Consider the following 23,841-nt stretch of genomic DNA (forward strand, 5'->3'; position numbering starts at 1 on the left):
CTTCATCTTCTTCTTCTAAATTTGAATTCTGATTAACACAGGAACGTTATTTCTCATTTGGCAAGTGATGCACCTTAGTTTCCAAGTGCAGTAAAATGTATCGATTTTTGTCTAAACTTCTTATTAGAGCAAAATATAAAAAACACAAGTCAGCTTCATTTAAGTATGACACATCCGTAGAGAGGGCAATATTCCTAAAATATTAGATGACAAAACAACCAAACCACGTGCCTTATTAAGATGGTAGGTTTATGTTTATTTTTCCAATCCAACAATATGCAGGCCTTAATTTAAACCAAATGACTCACCTTATCGCAGTGGTCGCTGATCTCTCGGTCAGAAAAACCATAAAATGTTCGCTCGTTTTCCGAGTCATCCACGAAAACATCGGCTAACGTTAGCTTTTTTGTGATGGCGTCCATTCCTAAAACCCCTGCCTAAAGAGAGTTAACTACAACAACACGTTTATCCTAAAAAAAAATATTTAAAAATCATGTGTGGGACGCATTTACTTGATCATTACGTGATGTTAAGTTATTTTTACACCATTTTATTCTTGATGACAGGGACCCAACTAGCTAGGCCCGTCCACGCGGAGGTATACGTTACCTGTCCAATTAATCTGATTGAAAATGCGATGTGCGTGTTTTGTAGTTCAGGGCAGCACGAGTGCACAGAACGAGCCTCGAACCATGTTAAGAATAAACTCCGCCCTCACGGGGTTAGCTGGATAACAAAACATGCAGCCTTTCAAGACACAAAAATAGTCCCAGAGTTATCCGTAACTTTTCAATTTAGCTTAACGTTCAGCATCTTAGTCAACATGGCGCCCTCCAAGCACAGACACAATGTTCAGAGGCCTTTCAGGCTAATAGACCAAGGAAGCAATGTTTTATTAGCCTACAAGGTTGCTTAACGTTTCTTGGAAATAGTTATAATAGTTATTTCCAAGAAATAGTTATTTCCAAGAAACGTTGAGCAACGTAAATAGTCATTTTGGAAGTGAATGCATGATTTGTTTCCCAAGACGGCTGAAAGACGAAACGGTGGGCATTTTCAGCAATGCTCTTAAACATGGCGCCTGTTGTGGAAAATAGTTTCTACATATTTTTCCTACACATTAGTAGGTTAACCAAAGTATTGTACATACACAATATTGACCGTACCACAATTTTGATAATTATAATGAATCTGTTTTCGTGCCATAATTTTTGATTTAATACATCCAAATTTAGGCACAACCTTTATTTTTATTTGTCCTTCTTTTTACACACAATGAGACTTGCTATTATTGCCTTCTTAATATTTAAGTTATCCAGTTATATTTCACTTTATAACTGGGCACACATTTTTTTGGGGGTTGGGGGCATAGTAAGATAAGACAAAAAGAAACAACACAATCACTGGCTATTCTCACTGAGTTAAAGTTCCTCTTCCTGTGGATTTGTATAAAACTTCTTTGAGTTTACCTGTGGCCCTACAGAACTGAGGGCGCTGAAGGACAACACCCCACAGGAGAGAACACATGAGATTCCTTAACAGTGGGAAATAATTATGTTGACAATTGTCCTGGATTCCCACAGCCCCATTGTATGGCAGGCTCGTTGTACATGCAGATGTGTGGGAGTGGGAGTGACATGAGAAACTCCTCTCACATTCCCAGGACTGATAAATACTGCCTCGCTGCTTGTCCGGTCTTAGTTCAAAGTGACTGCGACCATGCAGCAGAGGTGGCTGATTTTGGCTGTGGGTGAGTCTGAGTGGGTGTCTTTGAATCAAGCAGAAAAATTGTATTTATGAATGCTTAATTTTGAGTCTTGTTTTTGCCTATATTTAATGCTGCATATGTCAATAAACGCCCTAAGTGTATGCCTTGTAATATCACCTGCATCAACTAGCATTAAGGAAATGCTTGAGGAGGATGTGATCAACAGCTATTTGTTTTTCTTCCTCCTCCCAGCATGCATCTGTATATGCATCTCCGACCAGTCTTTTCCTCAGAAGAGACGGTGTGCATTCCAGGTGACTCCCCAGAACAAGAAATACAACAAGAAATACACAACTGCTGGCAATGTGACTGGGTCGGTGCAGCTATGTGAGAACACCCAATGCTGCGTGGGCTATTTTCTAAACATTGATGGCCGGCCGGAGGTGGACGTTCTTGGTAAGAAACCATGGCAAAACGCAAGAGATCTGGACCAGTATAGCTTTGGACTAGTCTGCATGGTCTGAATTATGTCCTGTACTATTATGAGTCGTACACATTCTTGCTCTCAAAATGAATGTTGACTAGTTATTCGCTGTTATGTATGTTAGTCTGAAGGCTTCGATTGTTTTTCATGTATTATATTGTGTTACTGATTGTTCTGTTGCAGCTTGTGATATTGCTGGAAAGTCTTGCCCAGATGCAACCTGCAAGTCACACACACCCTATGAAGGTCGCGTCCTTGTGTGTGTGTGCAACACAGACCTCTGCAATAGCAACATCACTTGGATCCCAGAGTTGGAAGAGCCTCGACCCACCTACTCTTATTTTGTAGGTATGACCATGACAAGATTGCTCATTTATCGTTGAATATCATTTGCAACCAACATAGTGATACAATAATATCCTGACGTTATGACAGAGTGAGGTATTGTTTTATTTTCTTTACAGAAAATGTTATAATTGATTCAAAATACATTTTTTTTCTACACCACCACCATAAACCACCCTCTACTACCCTTTAATTTGAAATTTGGAAGGTTGCTTCGCCTTTCTTCAGTTAATATCTTGTGTTTTTATCATTTTTTTCCTGATGTTATATTCGCTTAATAATGAAACATGTAAAGTAATAAATGCAATTGATTGAGTCAAAAGGGGTGTTATCATTATTCACAGTTAACATTAACAATGTTCTCCTTCATTCTTACTTTTTAGATGAAAATGAAGTTGCTGCAATAAGTATTGCTTTGCTAGTCCTGAGCATCTTGCTGCTCATTGCAGCCAAATTGAGATGCATAGTCAAGAAGAAAAGTAAGATCCTTTATATTTTCAACGTCAAGATAGAAATGCAAAAATGTGTTGATGTTTCTAATAATGTGTTGTTTTGATCTAATAAACACAGGGGCAGAAATTGGGAGCTAAACTAGAGTAACCTTTACACTGAATTATTTGTTGATGTTTGCAGGTGTCGACACGTGCACATAGAAGAGGAGTTTATTGTCTTGATCCATCAGATTTAGATAAACTTAATTTAAATCGCTCACACATTACTGCTCGTTATGGGGAAATAGAGTTAAGATTACAGCTCCCAAATTATCACTTTCTGTGGGTTTAGAATTTTGCATAAAGGTAAAAAGTGTTGTACCCTCTCTGCTTCTCAGAGGATTAGAGAAAAAAATTCTTGAGCCATGTTTCCACTAAACTCAGATTCCGTTCTCAGGATGTCTTTGTTTGACCTTGTAACTGTTTCATTCTCTCTGCTAGTCTGACCTTGGTGTTTATCTCTGCTATAACACTCCCTTTTACCTCTGTCCTTTTGTTTGTCACTCTTCAGTCAGATTCCTGTGGCTATTCAGTCAGGCTAGTTTAAAATGAATTGTGACTTTATAGTCAGAAGACCGTCAATGACTATGTGGTAGTCAAGATCTGTCAACTTTCATTATTTTAGAGGATAAACCACCCTCCCTTGATGATGACCGTGTCTCACGACTGTGTTCCTGCCAAACAACTAAAACCTCTGAGCTTCACATTGATGACATTGAACTACAGCAGGTAACCATCTATCACGTGGATTTATCCTGTTTGGTCAGCGGTGTTCAAAATCCAGTTAGATGATATGTTGTACCACGTCCCATTAATTTACCTGTATGTTCTTACATTTTCAGATTGTAGGCCATGGGCATTTTGCAATTGTTTGGCAGGGGAAATACAAGGGATCCACTGTGGCAGTCAAAGTTTTCCCTGCAGGTTGGAAACAGAAATGTACTGCAGAGAAGGAGGTCTATGAGCTACCACTGATGAATCATGCTGGGATTGCCCAATTTCTGGGCTTTGGGAGGAAACCGGATGGAGGCAGTTGGTTCATTGTCATGCAATTGGCTGAATGTGTGAGTGTCAACAAGTCATTTTAACTTTGAAATAATTTGTGCATTTCTACATTTTCTCAGAGATCAAAAGTTATTTGAGGAAAAAGAAAAAGGAACAGAAAAAATAATCAGGACAGGGAAGAAAAGAAAGGCATTAGGACTTAACTCTTATAAGCAATTTAATTATGAAAATGGAACCTTAAAATGAAGTCACTACTGCTTAAAATTACTATATATCAATATTTTTATTTAACAATGAAATGACAATAGGAAAGTGGTCGCCATATAACCTTTCGAGACGTATCACCTGAATCTGCAGCTCCCCTCAGCAGACAGTAGTTTTCAGGGAAAAAGCTATAAGGAACCCACTGTACACTAACTGCTCAGCATCAAACAGACAGACACAGTTGGTGACCAGCTGGTGAAAATAGTGGAGCATTAAGTTGTAAAGAGCCATACATTTCCCTCAGAAGTTGCTAGAGTCCAAAAATAATAATAGACAGTGGATATTGGAATTACATTCATCAGGTGGCTACAAACACAGTGCCAAATGAATAATACTGTTGCTTAAGTTTGTCATATCAACCAAAAAGGTGATATGAGGTAGATACATGATCACACTCATTATTGTACACAAGCCAATGTGGGCAAATGCTTTAACTCTTAAATGTTCACGTTCTTTGACATAAATAGCTTGTGTCCCTTTGATTTCAGGGTTCTCTCCACTCCTATCTGTGTCAACACACCCCCAACTGGATGTTGACACTGAAGTTGTGCCAGTCTTTATCACAGGGACTCTCCTATCTGCACTCTGACCTTCAAAAACATGGTATTGGTCAGAATATGTGTGTGTGTGTGTGTGTGTGTGTGTGTGTGTGTGTGTGTGTGTGTGTGTGTGAGATAATGTAGAAAGCATTTCCGTTTGTGTGGGCTGATGTGCACGTGTGAGAGCTACAATATCAAACTTGATTAATAGTTTATGATGTGCTTGAACTGTTATCTCAAATAAAATGAATTGAGTACTTGATCTTTAAAGTCCACTGCAGTTAAATATCCATACAAATCAAAATCTTATTTTTCTCGCAGATGTGCATAAACCTCCTGTGGCCCACAGAGATTTCAGCAGCTCCAACGTGCTTGTGAGAGCAGATGGTACCTGTGTGCTGTGTGATTTTGGATGCTCAACCATCCTGCGTTCTTGTTCAGGAAATCGCAGCTGGCAGAGCCACATAACAAACATGGAGGTGAGACTCAGGCGGACCGACAACTTATTATTTTTAATTCACAGTACAGTGAAATCAAAAGGAAAGTGAGAGTGAAGAGAACACCAAGATGACCGTTCACTTTCCTTATGATTTCATCTTGGTGTTCTCAAAGAAGAAAATGAAAACATGCAGTGGGACGGCATCTAATACATATAAACAACCAATTCCCATAACCGTCCATCTGCAGGGTCATGCTCAGATGGGCACGCTGCGCTACATGCCCCCTGAGATCCTGGAAGGCTCTGTAAACCTAAGCAGCAGCATGTGTCTCATGCAGGGAGACATCTATGCTCTGGGACTACTGCTGTGGGAGATCTGTATGCGCTGCTCTGATTTATTTGAAGGTAAACTACCTTGATCAGATAATCATGAGAATTGGTCAATAATTTTGTTGAGTCCAATTCCCTCCACCCTTAAAATTGTACTCATTGTACTTTTGAAAGAGCGATATTTAATGAGATTTATTTTTCAGCTGAAGAATGCCACGCCTCATAATGATTAATCAAAACTAGTAAATGTTGCATCAACCAATATTGTCAGACTGTCACAATTTTTGCTTTTACTTCCCTTTGAGGTTGATCTGTGTAATCGACTGTATCTCTGTGCTCTGCTTAAATATATACAGCGGGTAAAATAAGTATTGAACACGTCACCATTTTTCTCAGTAAATATACTTCTAAAGGTGCTATTGATATGACATTTTCACAAGATGTTGGTAACAACCCAAGTAATCCATACATACAGAGAAAACCGAACAAATACATTCAGAAATTAAGTTATGTGTAATAAAATGGAATGACACAGGGGAAAAGTATTGAACACGCTTACTGGAATGTATTTAACACTTGGTACAAAAGCCTTTGTTGGTTCAAGACGCCTCCTGCATGGACAAACTAGTCTCATGCTTTGCGTGTGGATTACTTGGATTGTTACCGACATCTGGAGAAAATAGCACCTTTAGAAATATATTTACTGAGCAAAATGGTGACGTGTTCAATACTTATTTTACCTGCTGTAGGTCATCTATGTTGTGGTCCTGAATGGATGTTAAAATTCATGCAAATGTCTCCATCTGCAGGCGGTGTTGCTCCACAACATCTGTTGCCTTATGAATCTGAACTTGGAGCCAATGCAACACGGGACAGCCTCTGCCAGTATGTGTTTCACTTGAAAAAGAGACCCTCCATACCTAAACACTGGGAACTGCTACCACAGGTATTCTTACAGATGCTTCTTACATGAACCTAGTTTTTTTTATTGGCTAGGAAGCGATGAAGATAAACATACTGGATAGCTCAGGAAAATATTTATGATATTGAATTAAGTTTGTCAATGTATCAACACAATTGTCACATCTCAACTTTCAGGGTCCTGTGCTGCAGGAACTCATGACAGATTGTTGGGACTGTGATGCGGATGCTCGACTGACTGCTGAGTGTGTTGCGGGCAGATTAGTGTCTCTTTAGTCTTGTTACTCATCACCCTTTTTGGGTTGGGGTTGACTGGTAATCTACATATCAAGCATTTGCACTATTCTCTTTGTGTCACCACTGTTTAGCTTTTCAGTATATTTTCATCAATTTTAAAGTAGCCCCTTATTAAAGAATGTCTTTCTCTTATTCATATTCTTGACTTGGACATGTTCCCATTGCTCTTTCAAAATTATAATATTATGGGAATTATTGTTGTTTTTTTCAAATGATGAAAATATGTTATTCCTGTAATCTAAGCAATATGTTAGGTTGTTTAGCTAATGGTATCTAACTATGATACATGATTATGGTTTTGTATTTAGATAGTAATTATGAAAAAGATAAAACACTTGACTACTCGGTTACACTTAAAAAGCTTCACAGCAGACTTTTTGACTTGAAACGATCTCAGGTGGAGCTTACACTGTAAATGAGGGCTCTGTTACACCGGTGTATTGGCCCTTTGACTAAAAACGTTTTTGACATGCCAAAGTAGAACACGCACAATATAATTAATGATGGCGTGATTCCTTTTGGCTGCTTTGATTTCCTGGTATTGTCCATGCGGCCTCACTGTCACACTGGCATCGGATACTTGAATTAAAAACTTAGAATTAAACTTTTTTTTTAATATTTTATTGAAATCAAATTGCCTGTTGTGAAAAAGGCCTTTACCTCGATCTCTGAAGCAGATCTAAATCGAACATAGCCGTCATTGTTGTTATTTATTGCAACTGTGTGTTCCTGCCATGACATGTCAAAATACCTGGATTTGTTTTTTTAAATCGTATTTGTTCGAATTAAACGTATTATAGCTGTAGAAAGCCCTGTGTTGTATGTAGCTGCTTGCATAACTATTGATCCATGAAGTCATTGATTTATTTGTCATTTCAAGTCAGGTGTGTGTGTGTGTCATGGCCAAACCCCGGTCTGGCTCCTCCCTTTTGAAATATATCACTCACAATGGGAGTACACCATAATCATGTATCTTTTGTATCACAGAAACCCGTAGAGCAACTTGTTTTTATGTTTGCCATGACGTAATTAACGCGCGTAACCTTTAACAATGGGCGTGGCTTCCTGATCCATTTTTGTTGCTGCCTCTGCGCAGCTCAATGCGGAAGACAAACAGGGAACACAGCTTTTCTGATAAACTGAGATACCAGACCTGAAGAAAGTTTCCAAGGTAAACCTATGACATTGACCGTTTTGATTATAAATAGCATGTATAGAACACAACAAACAGAAACTACAGCAATCGGATGAGGAAGAGCTTTTTGATTTCTGTCATGTCACACACGTAATGTTGAGTTAACTGAAGAAAGTCTAACGTAGTTGTCGAAGCATTCACGAGAACACACTGGCTATGTTTTACACGGCATGAGTCGAGATGGGTGCATAATGTTGTAATATGTCTGAAAAATAATTACATGTTGTGTACACTGGGTATAGTTTATTGAAGTATTTTGTTAGTTGTAATAAAGTTTTAAAACAAAGCTCAGCTGCCATGAAGGTAACGTTCATTGTGTGACAGCTGTATTGACTGCATTGGTTTTCAGTGTACACATTTCCAGACAATCTAAAACGCATCGCACAATATAAAGGTTCAGCTGATTGACATAAAACTATTTATGTTGACAATCGATCAGCTGTTTGCTGCAAAATGTTAACTCTTTGTAGAACAAAACAAGAAATACGAGGGTATTTTTGCTTGTAATGTCATTTCACATAATCAAATATTCATTGAATTTACGTTCTCACTGTTTCTCAGGAGTTTGATTGAGCCCTGACGTGTTTGACTTGTCAGGTAAAAGATCCTAACTATGTGGCCAAATCAAGGTGGGATATCATATTATACATAACCAGCATATTATTATTTATGTCTTAGGCCTTTTGATATAGGTCCTTTGAAAAATAATGTGTGTATGTGTGTTTTTATCTATGTCAGGTCCAGCCGGCCCACCAAACCCTGCCTTCCCTCCCGGCTACAACCCTGCATATCCGGCTGCACCTCCATCAGGACTCTTTCCCCAAACTTCACATGGGCAATACCCAGCTGGACAATATCCAGCTGGGCAGTACCCAGCTGGCATGAACCCAGCCATGGGACCACATGTTCCTCCAGGGACCATGCCTTACAACACTCCGGGAGCTCATCCTTATCCTATGGCTCCTGGTGGATATCCACTAGTCCCTCCTGCTGGTGCTCACCCAGGTCCATACCCGCACTCTCCAAAAGGGTGTCACCAAAAAGGCCTTAAACACCACAAGGGCCATAAAGACCACAAGGGCCACAAAGGGCACCACAAAGATCATCATCATGGAGGGTTAAATCCCATGGCTGGACCATGCGCCGGAGGATTGGCGGGAATGGGAATGGGAATGGGAATGGGGTTGGTTGGACATCATGCCCACAAAAAGATGAAAAAGGTGAAAAAAATGAAGAAAGTGAAGGGGCACAAACATGGCAAGGTGAGATATGGTTTGAAGATACGCCACGTTGTTTTAAATTGCTCTTCTTAGGTGAAATGTATGCCAATACTTGATAACAAGATTACACTTTAACCTGCCTACACCCCACAGGCCCAGGCATCCAACTTCATGTCAGTCAGTGTTGCAAACAACAGAAATGCACTCATAACTCGAGTGCAAAGTGCAGCACAGCTGCAGAGACATGGCTTACGTTTTACTTAAAGAGGAATATAGATATATTATCATTAAGATTGTCATGGCACATCAAAACAAACAATAACCACTAGAGTCACTGGATTGTATTATGCAAGATGTTGCTGGCTTGTATGAGCACAGACAAAACACTTAATTTGAATTATGGAAAGTAAAACTATATGTTCTCTACAAAAACATTGGTAAATACAGTGCTGAAACTGCAGATTAATTTTATTGTTGATTTAATCTGTGGAAAAGTTTGTTATATATTGAATTAATTGTTTGGTTTATATTATGTTATAAAATACTTTAATTAAAATGGCCATCACAGGTTGCCATTGCTAAGGGGGTCATCTTCAAAATTCTTCTTCAACAATTGCTATTTGTTTTTTAAACTATATTAAAATATGAATGCGTATACTATATAATCTTTCTCTTTTTCTTCACAGTCCTCCAGCAGCAGCAGCAGCAGCAGCAGCAGCAGTAGTGACTAAGACTGAGGCCACCAGGCTTTTTCAGAAATGTTGCATTACAGTGCAACTGTACTAATAAAAATAAACACACTAAAGTCATACTTATCACTTTAAACAGGACATATAAATTGAAAATTAAATAAAATAATGGTAGAAAAACGTTTTGATCATATCTCGCTAGAAATGCATGCATACGATGTTGCTGTAAACCGTTTCACAGCCCTTTGTCGTGTTTGCATTCCATCATGTCTCCAGTGTGTTGTGTTTATGTAAAATGTTTCACTACAATTGCATTAGTGTCCAAACCTATTGAATTAATTTGAAGAGGGGCTGATTTATGAGACTGTCTGACATTGTGATTTTAGTAAAAGAAAATATGTATATTTTGCTTTTTTTTCTCTTTTTTTAGGAAGTTTAACCAGAATGATACAGATATAGAGTCTTTACTTAGGCCAATTTTATGCTAAATTGTGTTCACTGCTACACATGACTGCAGCGTGCATACGTCTACATTGCTTTGTATCTGCATTCATTATTATAATGTATAAAGGGTCTTCAATTAAACATCTTTAATAACAAAAAGACTAGCAGAATTTGTTCTTGCCAGGATGGTAAATAGTTGAAGTTAAAAACTGAGTTGCAATACACTTTACGCCCACCAGTGTGCCTATTATTAAGTATCTTATTGAAGTTTGGAAATATAAACATATTAGAAACATCTGTAGCATTCATCTATTTGTTAATTTGTTTTTTAATACATAAAAACGCGTGGGCCATCAGAGCTCCCTGTTGTGAACAAATAGAACTATGTTTATCATTCGCGCAAAAACTTATTTTTTCAATTAAATTCTTTCATTTTACTTTACGTTGTTGCATAACGTCACAAAAAAGTGTGCTACTATAACTTATTTTTTTTAATAGACGCGATTTTTGGACATATGTGGGTCAAACCAAAACTCAGGATGGGGGGTTTGGTTTGGGTGAAAGGCAAAAGTTCAGAGGTTATAATTTTGTTGTCTTTGTGCAAAGGAGTGGAGCTCGATCTCACATCACTCTTCCCTCTTCCCCGAGCCCTTTCTCAACTCTCCCCCGGGTTTCTACCCTCCCGAACCTCTCCCCTTCTACCCTCACAACCCCAACCCTCCCCCCGCCTCTTACCAGCACACTAATCAGGTGAGTTTTATTCTAATATCTGGTGTTTAAAAAATATATAGGATTTGTTATGATCAGAAGTAGCGGAAAAGAAATCGCGCCCAGCAGCTAGCTGCTTTTCGTCCAGCATGCTAACAGGCCGCACGATGATGAGCACGCAGTCTCTAGCTTAGCTGAGCGAGAAGTTTGATTTCAATGTGGCTTTAAAACGCTGCCGTCTGCTGTTCGGCTCCTGTCCTTTATCAAACCAGGACTAACCTACAACGCCGTGAAAGCTGTCGATATTGGGGTCGGCTGTTAATAACGTTGACTAATTAAGCTAACTAGTTAGCTTAGCTAAGTAGCGCATGCTCCATTCATTTTTCCGGCACGGTGAGCGACCAACGTGCTAAGCAGCTAACAGACTTACAAAAAGCGTAAATAGTTAATGGACTTACTTTGAACTGGCCCACGCGCGCAACGTACGCATTTAAATGTCCACATTTCGTAGTGGACATACATTTGGATGTATTCTAGTTAGTGTGGGTATGATAAGTGTAGAGTAATAGCTCGTACATGTGTTGATAAACTTGATTTATCGCGAATGAAGACGTCGTTAGCATACAAGCAGTAAGCTATGTTTTTCAGTTAGCATGGATTCATTGCTGTTTTTCTTGTTTGGAGTCGGTTAACTTGGGTCAGGTGTTTGAAAAATAAATGCACCAAACTAGCAGCGTGTTGTTGGAACAGTCAAAGTGAGTCCTGAGCTATTTCTTAGGATTGATCGTAGTACGCATCATTTTTCATGATCAATAATGTTAGCATGAGCTGTGACACAGATCTATCATGTTCTCTTTTGAATAGGTTCATTAAGGAGACATTTGTCAAATGGAAAACCAGGTACTACATCATATATTTGCAAAATGTGTTGTTCAACATTACACGTTCAGCCAAAGTATGTTAGCTACATGGTGTGATTTAACTGAATGCTAACAAAATAAGGTAATTTCTAAACTATGTGAACGGGCCTTTATATACTTTAGGTATGCTGACCTATTAAATATGTGGCCATATTTTAAAGTAGTACCTCTATGCAGCTGAGGACAGATGTCTTTCAGATGCTAGGATGTAAACACTTGCGTACTAATAACTCACTGTAGGTGGGATTGTTGCTGTAACTTCACTCTAAAGAGCGATATTTAGTATTTGCCACTTTGGTGACCACATGTCAAGCTGTGTTAGCAGACCACTTGTTATACATTGAATAAAAAGCACACCACATATCTTACATTTGTTAAACCTAATCTACTTCCATGCTATGTTTTCTGTTTTCCTTTACTGAGTTGCAGTCCCATGACATCATCATCCTTGGTGTATCATTTCTCTTCTGCTACCTCCTTTTAGAGCCATCTCGGTGACCAAAGACCCCAGTTCTGTACTGACGCCCAGGTTGCAGTTATGGACTCCGGTGTGATTGAAGGAGGGCTCAATGTCACCCTTACCATTAGGCTGCTCATGCATGGCAAGGTGAGGTCAGCCATAAGCTGCATGTGTCGACACTCTAAAAGTCTATGCATTATATTCATGGAAATTAAGCTCCTCAGGGATGTATAAAGGGCAGGAAAATTGATATGTTGAGTACGGTTATTGACTTGGGTGACGTGATCCCATATGACTAAGGAAAGTGGAGTGGGTGTTTTGGCAAGTTACTCTGTTTGTGTTTTTACATTGACCTTGTTTGCCTTGTCATTGTCACAATAGTTGGGCTCACTTTTCTTGTATTTAGTCCTCTTTGCTATTTAGTTATTTCAGAAATAATGCCCGCATCTTATTGTAAGCAGGTCACCCTCCCCTGCATCCCTTTCTGCATGATCACTGAGCACCTTGAAACCGAGAAGTATTATTATCATCGGATACTTGGTAAAAATGTTGTTGGCTGTTGCCACAAATCAATCTGTCCTTCACAGCAGCATAGCCACACACTTGTTGCATCTTTGAGTCGTACAGTGGCCTGTTGTGGTTTCAAATGCTGAGATGCCAAGTGGCTGCTCAAAATCTGATATACCACACTGTGATGCATCCACACACAAAAAGATCCTCTAAAAGCGCTGCTATCTTGTAGCATCCAAAATATGGCCCCAAGCACTAGCTAGGCATTAGCAGCCTACAATTACTGTGTGCTGACTGCATGCTGGATCTCAGTGGTCAACAACAGCGCCTGTGTGAATTCAGACAACAACAAAAAATGCCAATGCTAGAAAGCCAAGGACTTGATTATAAGCTATGCAAGCTGGAGCTAGAGAGGTTAGACGTGTCCAACAATGACGAGTGTAAAAACACGATTAATGAGCCTAATGAAATGTTATCTTTCTATTTTAGGAAGTCGGAAGTATAATCGGAAAGGTAAGCTGCTATTAAATATAACTGATATTTGAGTGTCTATCATTGTTTGAAGATCTGTGTTTTTAAGTGATGAGTCTGACTTTGATTATCTGCTAATAGAAAGGTGAATCTGTGAAGAAGATGAGAGAAGAGGTGAGGTCTTTTTTTCTTTCTTTATTCTAGTTATGGTATAGTGCAAATTAATATACTGTTGCAATTACCAATTGCCGGCTTTTATTTTTATTATAAGCGGCCACAGATTTGTCTTTACTATGGGAAGTTCTGCTAAATTTCTTCTTTTAATTGTTTGATTCTCTCTCGGTCTGCAGAGCGGGGCTCGCATCAACATCTCTGAGGGCAATTGTCCGGAGAGGATCATTACTTTGGCAGGTCCAACCACCGCCATCTTTAAAGCATTCTCCATGATCATTGAAAAGCTTGAAGAGGTAGGTCACAATTTATGCTGATTTATGAATTAACTAGTCTGCAGCAACCAGCCCCAACACAAACTAGATTAACCTTTGTCTTTATGTTTTTTCCAGGACATAAGTAGCTCAATGACAAACAGCACAGCAACCAGCAAGCCCCCAGTGACCCTACGCATTGTGGTGCCTGCCAGCCAGTGTGGCTCCCTCATCGGGAAAGGTGGCTGCAAGATCAAAGAAATCCGAGAAGTATGTATCAAGAAGAAATTTAAATACAATACCATGCAAGCCTGAATCCTTTCAGCATTAACTGTCTTGTCACTTTTCTACCTGTGGACTTTAGTACATCAAACACTGATACACAGTCGGTCTTGAATTATCATCTACTTTTACTGTGTGTTCCAGTCAACTGGTGCTCAGGTACAAGTGGCAGGAGACATGCTCCCCAACTCCACAGAGCGAGCAATCACCATTGCTGGTACCCCCCAGTCGATAATTGAGTGTGTGAAGCAGATCTGTGTGGTCATGCTTGAGGTAAGAAGATGCATTAAAGCTCTGAAGCAAATTAAGTGGCATCTGTTGACCTTTTTAAAATTAATTATTTGAAATCGTGTGATTTCTGGGATTTTGGCTGCTGTGCTTTGAGTTTGGACCAGTCATGTTTTGATCGTATCCCCAGGATTAAAGCTGTACACTTATTGTTAAATCACTACCGGGCATTATTCAAAATATTAGTAATAGTAACCTTTGAAGGATGACTATATTATTGGCTATATATTCAAAATCCAAAGCTAATAATCTGTCAAATTTATTTAGATGGCTTCACTAATTTTATAAGTTAACTGTTGGCAGTATTGAAAATGCCTCCAATATAGCCTAAACTGTTGGATCAGAGAGTCTGTGTGTCTTTGCATCTACAGAATATCACTATCATGTGATATCATACATCCTGCCCGAATGGTACTGCACATGTACCAACAGTGCACAGTGCTCCTTAACTAAATAATGGCGCTAACGTGCGGAGGTTGCATTGAGTAACATTATGAGATTAAGCTCTAGTCAGTAAAAATGAATCATGATGTGTTCAAATGTTATTTTGTAAAATTAACGTTCTGAAAATATATACATACACACAGTTATTTAATGATGTAGAATTTACATTAGAGAGCAAATTTTGACCAGTTTAACCTTTTTTGTTTTTAACAGATTGGAATAGTACTTGGTATTAGCACATACACAAGTGTAGGTATCAGGAAGGAAAAAATGGTCTCTGAACAAAAATTCATTTAAATTAAATGTTTTTCTTTGTGCCTAATTTTTACTGCGCATGCAACGAAACTACAACGTCCCCGGTTTGATTCCAACTGTGGGACCTTTTGTTGCATGTAATTCTCTCTCTGTGTAGTCTCTGTCCAAAAATAAAAAAAACATTTGTCTTTGCCAAAGTGAAATGCAGCTGTATCCCATAGAAAAATATAAACATCAGATTCAAATTCCATATTGGCAGACACTCAAAGTGTTGTGGTTGTGTTTGGGTCAAACAAAACCCAAAACTAAATTGAGACATTCCTAGTATAGAGCTGTGGCGTTTTAACGATTGTACTCTCATGCTGATGTGCTCTAAGTATAATTGTTGGCACAAGCACTAGTGTACTACATTTGTAATTGTAATAACTTCTACAGTATATCTTGCAACAATTGTATGATTACACGGCTAGCAATGTAATAACACATCTCTTTTGTCTCCTCTGCAGTCTCCCCCTAAGGGGGTCACTATTCCCTACCGACCCAAGCCTTCAGGATCCCCCGTCATCTTCGCAGGAGGACAGGTACATACATCACGTGTTAATCGTGTTAAGCTTTTTATTCCTCATGTTTTCAGTGTTCTGTCATGTTGGCAGTGTGGAATGAATATTATATACTTGAACATATTGATGTTGGATCAAAGGATCAGAATATATTTCACTCAGTTTCAACACAGTTTCAACACAGTTTGTTTGTGTGCGCAGGGTATCTAAGTTTGGAAAACAGTTTCAACCAAAGCTGCTTTTTCTAATTGTTTGAAGAGACTGCTTTAGAAGTCTGATGACCATAAAAACATTTTCCCTAGAGGCAGTTTGTTATAGGACTTTCTCATTGTTTGTTTTTTATGTTTAAAATGTGTCGTTTTTGTTGGTTAGAACCAACATGCTTTCTAGTGCTTGTTGGCCAAATATTACATGGTCTTTAATCTTACGAAATAGCTTTCGTAGAAACTTTCCTTAATTCCACTATGACGTCTCAAAGATATTTTCTCTGAAATGTGAAGACTTTGGATGTGTTGATATTCTTAAATTATGAGTTCAGAATAGGCTTTGATGTGTTGGAGTCCTCAAGAGATGTATAGCGCTGGAGAGGTAACTTGACCCAAATCAGATGAGGAGCTTATGAAGGCTTTGTTTTAATTTTTTTCAGGCATATGCTGTACAAGGACAGCACGCGATTCCACAGCCAGATGTAAGTGCAGTAGACATTTTCATATGACCCTGTCACTCCCACCCATAACTACAACTGTCCTTTTGCCATACCACCTACACACGCCTCATTTTACAGCCTATAACTGTAGCTCAACATGCCCCTAATTTTATTTTTGACCTACTGTTATCCTATTTTGTAACATTTTGTAATTTAAAAAGCTGCACTGTTAGTACTTCATGTTCGTCATTTGATTAGCAGTCAGCTGTTAATCAAACTGACATTTGTTGTTTGTTTGTCCAGACTCTCATGAATAATAATCTGTTCCTGCTGCTCCCTCATTTCTGTGTTTTCCTTTATTGTTCTGTCTTGTTTAATGTGCCTCATTCATTAGTCTGTCCCAGATAAATATGTTGCGCCCCCCCCCCCTTCATTAACCCTTCATTATTATGTTGTGCTCTGCCAACTTGTCTCTATGCTAAATGAATCCTTCTCCCTATTTTTAATGAGCTTTAGATGTTCTATCAGGAACTTTGGATGTGATAGACTGTATATTAGTCATACGTGCCACTGGATATTGGCAACAGAGCGAGAGATTTGACTGGTACCGCTTAGTTCAGTTTACGCTACCATGTTTATATTTAAGTTAATTGTGATTATGTAATCAGTGTGTCACTGCCGACAGCCGTTTTTGTTCGTTAAAACTAGAATCTGTCCACAGAAACCCGTCTTCCCTTTAACTCAACGCTTCCAGATTCAGTGGTGATAACTGTTGAAGTGTGGTGCGAAGTTGAAATTTTATCAGTTCATGTTTGGGTCTTGTATTGGGCATAATTAGGAAATCACCTCTATATTGAGCGCGCTCCCTTTGTTCTGTTTTGTGACTTTGTCCTGAACCTGAAGACTGCAAGAAAGCATTACCAAGAGATGCAGCCTGCACTTTGGCGGAATACCTATGGGGTACCCCACACAGACAAGTCATAAAACACAATGATTTCCTGAGTAGAGAAGGTTTTTTCTTGCCGGAGGTTCTTTGTGTGTCTGTCTGTACTGACTGTGATCTGTTTTTTGTTCTGGTTTTTCCCTCTTCCTGTGTGTTCCATTTCTCTCCCTGCCCTCTCTGTCACTCTCACAGTCTTCCTCTGCTGCTATCTCTCCACAGCTCACCAAGCTTCACCAGCTGGCCATGCAGCAGAGCCCCTTCCCCATTGCACCAAGCAACCAGGGATTCACTGGTATGCAGCACAACGAGGCCCACACAGGCTTTCAATGCAACATGTTGTCGACCCCAAAAGCTTGAACTGCTTGGACAAAAGCAAAATAATTATGTTTTTGGTCCTCAAACATTTTAACTTAAAGGGACAGATCCCCCCCCCATCCAAAAATATAGATTGTTTTCCTCTTACCTGTACTGCTATTTATTGGCTGTAGAGGTGTTTGCCGTCTCTCCTATATAATAGGACTGTCTGGCACTCAGGTTGTGATGGTCAAAGAGCCCAAAAAAAAAATTGCATTTTACATTACAAAACTCAACAGCAATGTCCCTCTCCAGAAATCATGACCTGGTTACTCAAGATAATTCACAGGTCTGTGAGCAATTTGATGTAGAAACTATGGTTGACAAAAAATGGCCCTACATCAAACTGCTCACAACAAATGTATTGCGTGTATTTTTTGCCAAGCATGTCCAGCAGTGTTCCTCCTGGCGAATTTAAGAGCAGGCGAGGGAGCAAGAAAATCAGTGTTGGAAACCATTTGGAACGAATATCGGCTGATTATTATCGGTGGCCGAGCAATTGGACCAACCGTAACAATGACTCTCACACTCACTCTATCTATCTATACTCTTTTTCTTCTTTTTTTTTTGTCATTGTTGGTTATAACTCTTTATTTTTTTTTCAGGGATGGATGCTTCTGCTCAAACCAGTTCCCATGAGATGACCATTCCAAATGATGTAAGTGCTTCAAATTGTGCCTTTTATCACTGTTAAAGTTGGTTCATTTATTTCTCATTCACAATTCAGATTTTGTCTAATGCGGTTTGACTGGGCTCCCAAGTTGCTAACTTTACAAGAGGCCTGTGTTATTTGTGTAGTCGGGGGTTTATTAAGCATTCCTTTCTTGTCTGCTACAGCTTATTGGGTGCATCATAGGCCGCCAGGGAGCCAAGATCAACGAGATCAGGCAAATGTCGGGCGCCCAGATCAAGATTGCGAATCCAGTGGATGGATCGACTGACCGCCAGGTCACCATCACTGGCTCGCCTGCCAGCATCAGTCTGGCGGAGTACCTCATCAATGCCAGGTGAGATAATCGGTTATGTACTTTGTCAGATCTGAACCAGTGACTCATTCAGTCACAGGCTTTAAAAAGATCAAAACGGTGACTGTGTGATGCGGTCACTTTGTTTAAAATGTAGTTATTTTGAAGAAAACACTTCAGTTTTGTTGTCCTATCTTAAATTAAAAAATACAAATAATATAATATGCAATTTTACTGTATACCTGGCCTTCCTGCTGCGTTTACTTTTTTTAATGTAGATTTTGTTCAAATTATTTGGTTTATGGTATTTTTTGGCTACTGCTAATTATAACTTTGGTGTTAGGCTTTGGTGTCTCTTAGTCTACTTTTCATTTTATTCTACCCGTCACTTGGCTTCACATCGATCAATCACTGAAGATATGATGAAGAAAAAAAAAAGTTTTTGAAATTGACATTTGTTTCTAATGAAGCTTTTTGTCTTGTTTTGATCACATCCCTGAGTGATCCCTACACACACCTCCCTCACCCCATTCCTACCACTACCCCCCGTCCCACCCCATTGCTCACCAGCCTACCCTGTGACCCATCCCGACTGTGTTGTCCCTCTCTCCTTGTCTCTCTTTCTACAGTGTAGAGTCCTCTAAACCTCCTCCTCCCTCCTCCTCCTTGAACCCTGAACAGACCAGCCTGTGCTCTCCCTCCACCTCTTCTACTACTACCACCGCTACTACTACCACCACCTCCTCTGCTGCTATCTCTTCCTCCTCCTCCTCTTCCTCCTGTGTGGTGCCCCCCTCAGCCTCCATCCCTCTGTCCTTGTTGGCTCCAGGGCCGCCTACTCCTTCCTCTTCCTCCTCCTCCTCCTCCACTGATTCCCTGCTCCCCAGCTCTCCTGCCTGTGTGTCAAGTCTCCTCAGTCTCAAGCCCCTCCCTCTCCTGGCCCTCCATGTTGTCAGCGGGGCCAGTAACCCCGCACACCCAATACCCACTGAGCCCAAAATTGCCCCGGAGCTGAGCTCCAAGTCTAAAAGGCGAAGGCTTTCCCCTTACTAACAAAGGAAACACAAGTCATCTACTAAAGTACTGACAAGGCTCTCTGTTGTCTGTACCTGCACTTGCTTTTGTATCTGGCTGTGCCTCGCCACGCTTACGACAGAAAACAAATGCACAGTGTTAAACAGCCAGACAGATGGCTGCTGCCATATTTATAAAATAGGCATATGTAGCTTGATTTGGCCTGTCTCTTAAAGGATATGACATGTTGAGTGCATTATATTTTTAAATGACTTTGAATCTAGCATGGACAGTGGATTCATTCACTGATTTTACTGAACCATTTCTCTTGTGTAAGCTCTGCTCAGGTAGCGGCTCTCTTTAAGATGTCACATTGTATTTATGGGAATGGTTTTCTTGTAGTGGATTTTAATTGACTGTTGTTGGCTGTTAACATGGAGAGTATTTGTATCATGATGGTTTTCTTTTCTTTTGGTCTAGTATAAGAAGCAATTGTAATTTCAATTCCAAGTAAATCTGCCCTCAGGTATCAACGGCGCCAAACCACCCTTTTATTTCGATGGTTCTGTTGATGTGAAAAATACTAAAACATCCACCCAGTTAAGCTTAGTTTTAAAGGAATAGTTTGACAGTACTTATTTGCATCTTATGTTGAGTAAGATGAATATCACTCATGTCTGTATGTTAAATATGTAGCAAATTGCCAGCTAAACACAAAGACTGGAAACAAGTAGCCTGCCTCTGTTCAAAGCTAAGAGCACCTCCCTAAAGATTAGTAAAATAAAATCTAAAATGCATTGGGGGTTTTTACCTATTCTTAAGTCTGAGCTAGTTGCCTGGCATCTTTACAGTGAAGACAGGACTTTAGAAAGTTACAGATTTCTGTTGTTGTGTGCAAACAAACCAGATTCAATGTGCTAATTAGTGCGCTTTAGAGGGGCTGGTAGTCAAATTCTGTTATCTTTGGACAGAATGAAGCTCTCTGTTTCCAGTTCTTTATGCCAAGTTAACTGGTTCCTATCAATCCTAATTCTCTTAGAATGTGAGTAAGCATATTTCTCAAGATGGTGAACTCTAAAACTGCTTTTATTAAATTTGCAAAACCATGAAGTATCAGTTTGAGAACTGACTCTTAACAGCTGTTGAAAAGAGGAGCAGCCATCTTTTTATATCGGCGCATACATTTCTTCTAATCAATGTATTGATAAACCTTATTTAGCATTTTATTCTAATGTAATGTACTGTAAATTACATTTATCTTGCCTGTCTGATTGCATGCCTTATTCTCTCTCCCTCCCTGGTCTCCGGATGTCTCTCTCTCTGTCTCTCCAGGCTTTCCTCTGAGGCCACAGGACTGGCAGCCAACTGATAGACACTGCATCTGCACTAAATCTCACTTTTATATCATCGGTCACCATAAAGCAGTCAATGCAACTATCCGACTTAAGAGTTTATATATTATGCTGCCTCTTCCTCATTTGAAATCATGTCAACCGCCACTGATTTGATCTGCTGAGTTCATTATTTATTTCATTTGTTTTAGTCAAAAGAAGCAAACAATTAGGTTTTTAATTCACATTTTGAGTTGGAGGTTTTAATAATTTTTACTTTTTTCAATGGTTCCCCTCTATCTTTATTTTCTTTCTTCACCATCACAGAGGAGTAGAGTTGGAAAACTCTGAATAGGCATATAGATTTAGTTCTGTACAGTCATTATTTTTTTCTTTAAAAAGGAAAAATAATCAAAAATAAGAATAGAGTGAGTTTTATTGTGTTTAAATATACACGCCCCCTTTTTCTCACCCAGTTCCACAAAGTCGGCCTGTCTATTTTATGTCCATACTCACTTGCTTTAAATATACACATCATTCTCCCCCTTTGTCACCTTTTCAATTTAAAGTGCTTGTAACTTTGATTACACTCATGTCACTGAGAATACGTAGCTGTACAATGCACCGTCACTGATTTATATTTGGTTATAACAACAAATGTTTTAACACATGGTCGAATTTATCCAGATAATTTCAAATGTGTATTACTACGCATGTCACTTTTCCCTTTCTCTACATGTCATTCCTGGTTTCCCCCCTATCCTAGTCCTGAGATCTTGTGTTGATATTTTGCTGGGATGGGAGGTTTTTGGGGGATTTGGACTTGGCTCTAGGAATTGGAAGCAGAGGGTTCTCCTCACTTTTTTTGTAAAGACTGATATATATACTAAAAAAAAAAGTTTCAATATTTGTTTTAAATGGAGGAAATATTTTTTTTTAAACTACCAAAGGGGGTTTAACTCCTAAAACTGAGTGATCTGTCTATTAGATGTGATGAGGCTGGGAACTGAAATGATTGAAGCTCTGGAACTAGACAAAGAAAGGGTTGTGAGTTAACACTAGTTTCCTGCTCTTTGCTTTGCTCAGAAAATGATTTTATTTTTTATTTGCAGGAAAGAAAAACTTTTGTGCACGTTTTGAGACTGTAGACCTGGGTGCCACAACATTGTTTAAAAAAGAAAAAGAAAAAAAATGAAATAAAGATGTGAAATGCTTAAACCACAACTTGTCTTGAGGATTTTGTCACTGGCTAAAGTATACTCGACACACAAATGGAGATTTTATAGGTTTGATTTTATTTTAAATTGTTTCTTAAATATATTTATTGTACAGTTACAATAATAGAAAAAGCAAACGTTTCGGTTCATACAGGGTTTTTTTCAATCGGCATCATCGGAAACACAAGTACCTCCACAATCGAGACACTAGAGGGCAGTAGTTTTGCTTTTTGGCAACATCTTATCCTGCAGGAGGATTCCTAGCTTTACATCCACGGGGTACAATCTGTTTAAAATATTCTACAAGTTTAAAACTTAATACCAGATAGATAAATAAAAAAGCTGCCTTTTCTAGCTTATTGAGTGGAACCTGATCTGTCATAAATTAGAGGAACAGGATGCAGTTGTGCAGTCAGATTGAACCGCATGCACACAAGAAGGCTTGTCAAGGGACACAAGTACATCAAAACCAGAGTGTTATGTATCACACGGTCTTATGAAGGAGCCCTTGCACAGTCGTGAAATAATTACTGTTGGCCAAAATTTCAGCTGGTGAGGAGTCGGGCAATGTCGGTGACCTTTCTGTAAAACGATGAACCATATTATGGACTTAAGCATCACTATCTAAATGATTCTGCTATGTTGGGGGGGGGAGGGCATTACATATAAGTGGTTAAATCATAATATCACAGGCCTCATTTTTAAACGCACTTTTATTTTTTTTGAGGGGACAGGAAAAACTCCTAAATTGTGTTGCTCATTTTTCAGCATTACTGATTAAGCTAAAGGTAAATATGTCATCTTCTGTTTGACTAAACTTAACATTCTTAAGTGTCAAAAAAACTGATTTTATTGCGAAATTATATAAAACGCAAATCATCTCTTCTGTGCTGGTACACTGCAAACGTGTGGCCGTAAGTCTGGCAAAGTCAGACCTGAGTGAAAGCAGAAAACCATGAAAGTAATGTCATTTATGTCAATAAATGCCGTTATTCTAAGCTCTATTTTAGTGTTTTGTGTCCCTGTCATTCATATGCCTTCAGTCATTAAGTCAGCAGTATTTAATTGCTGGATGGATGGATCTAATATTCTAGTGACCAATAAACCCATACTTTATCACAAGCATGCTTCTCTGATGCTATATACACCCCGAGATGTTCAAAAAGGGGTTTTCAGACTGGTATTGCATTTTAATACAGTAGACACTGCAATACTAATAATAAAAAAAGCCCATCTGCCCTGAATGAAGTCAGCTGTGGTTCCTTTGACCTGTGACATGACAGGAGCAGACATATTGCTTTTTCTTTGTTCACATGTTCCTCTTTTATCTGTGTTTTGATGCTCGGACATGAACAGCAGCTACAGTACATTCTACTACCACAAGCTTTTTGAGGTTCAAATAGAGTAGCGCCACCTAATTAGAACATCAGCACCTTTAAATTATACAATCTCACATTTAAAAAATTTGTTCATTTTACAACATCACATATTTACATAGATATTAAAACACAGGGGGTAGAAAATGGAAACATAACCCATGACACAAATATAAATAAAACATATAAAGGATAGAAATTAAATTTTTTTTTTACGAATGTCAATGAATTCACTGTAAAATAACAATAAATTAGTCAGTGCGTAACGTTTGGAGAGAGAATGCATATGACACGATGATCA

The 23,841-nt window shown here is 39.0% G+C and overlaps 4 protein-coding genes across 5 annotated transcripts in view; 3 read left to right on the plus strand and 1 right to left on the minus strand.

The window, feature by feature from the left end:
- The window catches only part of LOC306736641 (cell division cycle-associated protein 7-like), a gene marked incomplete at both ends in the record, with an annotated part of 2,727 nt that extends 2,305 nt beyond the window's left edge, over window positions 1–422 (minus strand). Inside the window, one exon of the mRNA XM_079218292.1 lies at window positions 309–422. Within this exon, the coding sequence (XP_079074418.1) occupies window positions 309–422 (114 nt within the window). The remainder of the gene's footprint in view (window positions 1–308) is intronic.
- A 1,486-nt stretch (window positions 423–1,908) lies between these two features.
- LOC306736642 (anti-Muellerian hormone type-2 receptor-like) lies at window positions 1,909–6,802 on the plus strand (the record flags this gene model as incomplete). Its single annotated transcript, XM_079218293.1, has 10 exons — window positions 1,909–2,164; window positions 2,376–2,540; window positions 2,921–3,016; window positions 3,654–3,757; window positions 3,871–4,092; window positions 4,786–4,900; window positions 5,158–5,315; window positions 5,524–5,680; window positions 6,415–6,551; window positions 6,704–6,802. 10 exons carry the CDS (start codon window positions 1,909–1,911, stop codon window positions 6,800–6,802), a joined length of 1,509 nt encoding a protein of 502 aa, XP_079074419.1.
- Window positions 6,803–7,933: 1,131 nt separating this feature from the next.
- prr13 (proline rich 13) lies at window positions 7,934–10,521 on the plus strand. Its single transcript, XM_079218428.1, has 4 exons — window positions 7,934–7,994; window positions 8,580–8,647; window positions 8,757–9,280; window positions 9,925–10,521. Exons 2-4 carry the CDS (start codon window positions 8,632–8,634, stop codon window positions 9,967–9,969), a joined length of 585 nt encoding a protein of 194 aa, XP_079074554.1. The 5' UTR covers window positions 7,934–7,994; window positions 8,580–8,631; the 3' UTR covers window positions 9,970–10,521.
- Window positions 10,522–11,015: 494 nt separating this feature from the next.
- Window positions 11,016–22,171, plus strand: LOC306736338 (poly(rC)-binding protein 2-like; the record flags this gene model as incomplete). 2 transcript variants are annotated; one of them, XM_079217963.1, is made up of 14 exons in its annotated part: window positions 11,016–11,121; window positions 11,944–11,979; window positions 12,484–12,606; window positions 13,459–13,482; window positions 13,582–13,614; window positions 13,791–13,907; window positions 14,004–14,135; window positions 14,292–14,420; window positions 15,641–15,715; window positions 16,341–16,382; window positions 17,476–17,575; window positions 18,243–18,295; window positions 18,475–18,644; window positions 20,949–22,171. In XM_079217963.1, exons 2-14 carry the CDS (start codon window positions 11,968–11,970, stop codon window positions 20,983–20,985), a joined length of 1,047 nt encoding a protein of 348 aa, XP_079074089.1. In that variant the 5' UTR covers window positions 11,016–11,121; window positions 11,944–11,967. The 2 variants fall into 2 exon arrangements, with proteins under 2 accessions (XP_079074089.1, XP_079074088.1); XM_079217962.1 differs by lacking the exon at window positions 20,949–22,171 and adding an exon at window positions 19,232–19,655.
- Window positions 22,172–23,841: the final 1,670 nt, after the last annotated feature.

Source organism: Taurulus bubalis (genome assembly GCF_910589615.1).
Source record: "Taurulus bubalis genome assembly, chromosome: 5".
NCBI lineage: Eukaryota > Metazoa > Chordata > Actinopteri > Perciformes > Cottidae > Taurulus > Taurulus bubalis.

Excerpts from the sequence above, each read along its gene's own strand:
- prr13 (XM_079218428.1), top strand. Across the intron at positions 9,281-9,924 it reads AGGGGCACAAACATGGCAAG|TCCTCCAGCAGCAGCAGCAG; the intron begins GTGAGATATGGT and ends TTTTCTTCACAG.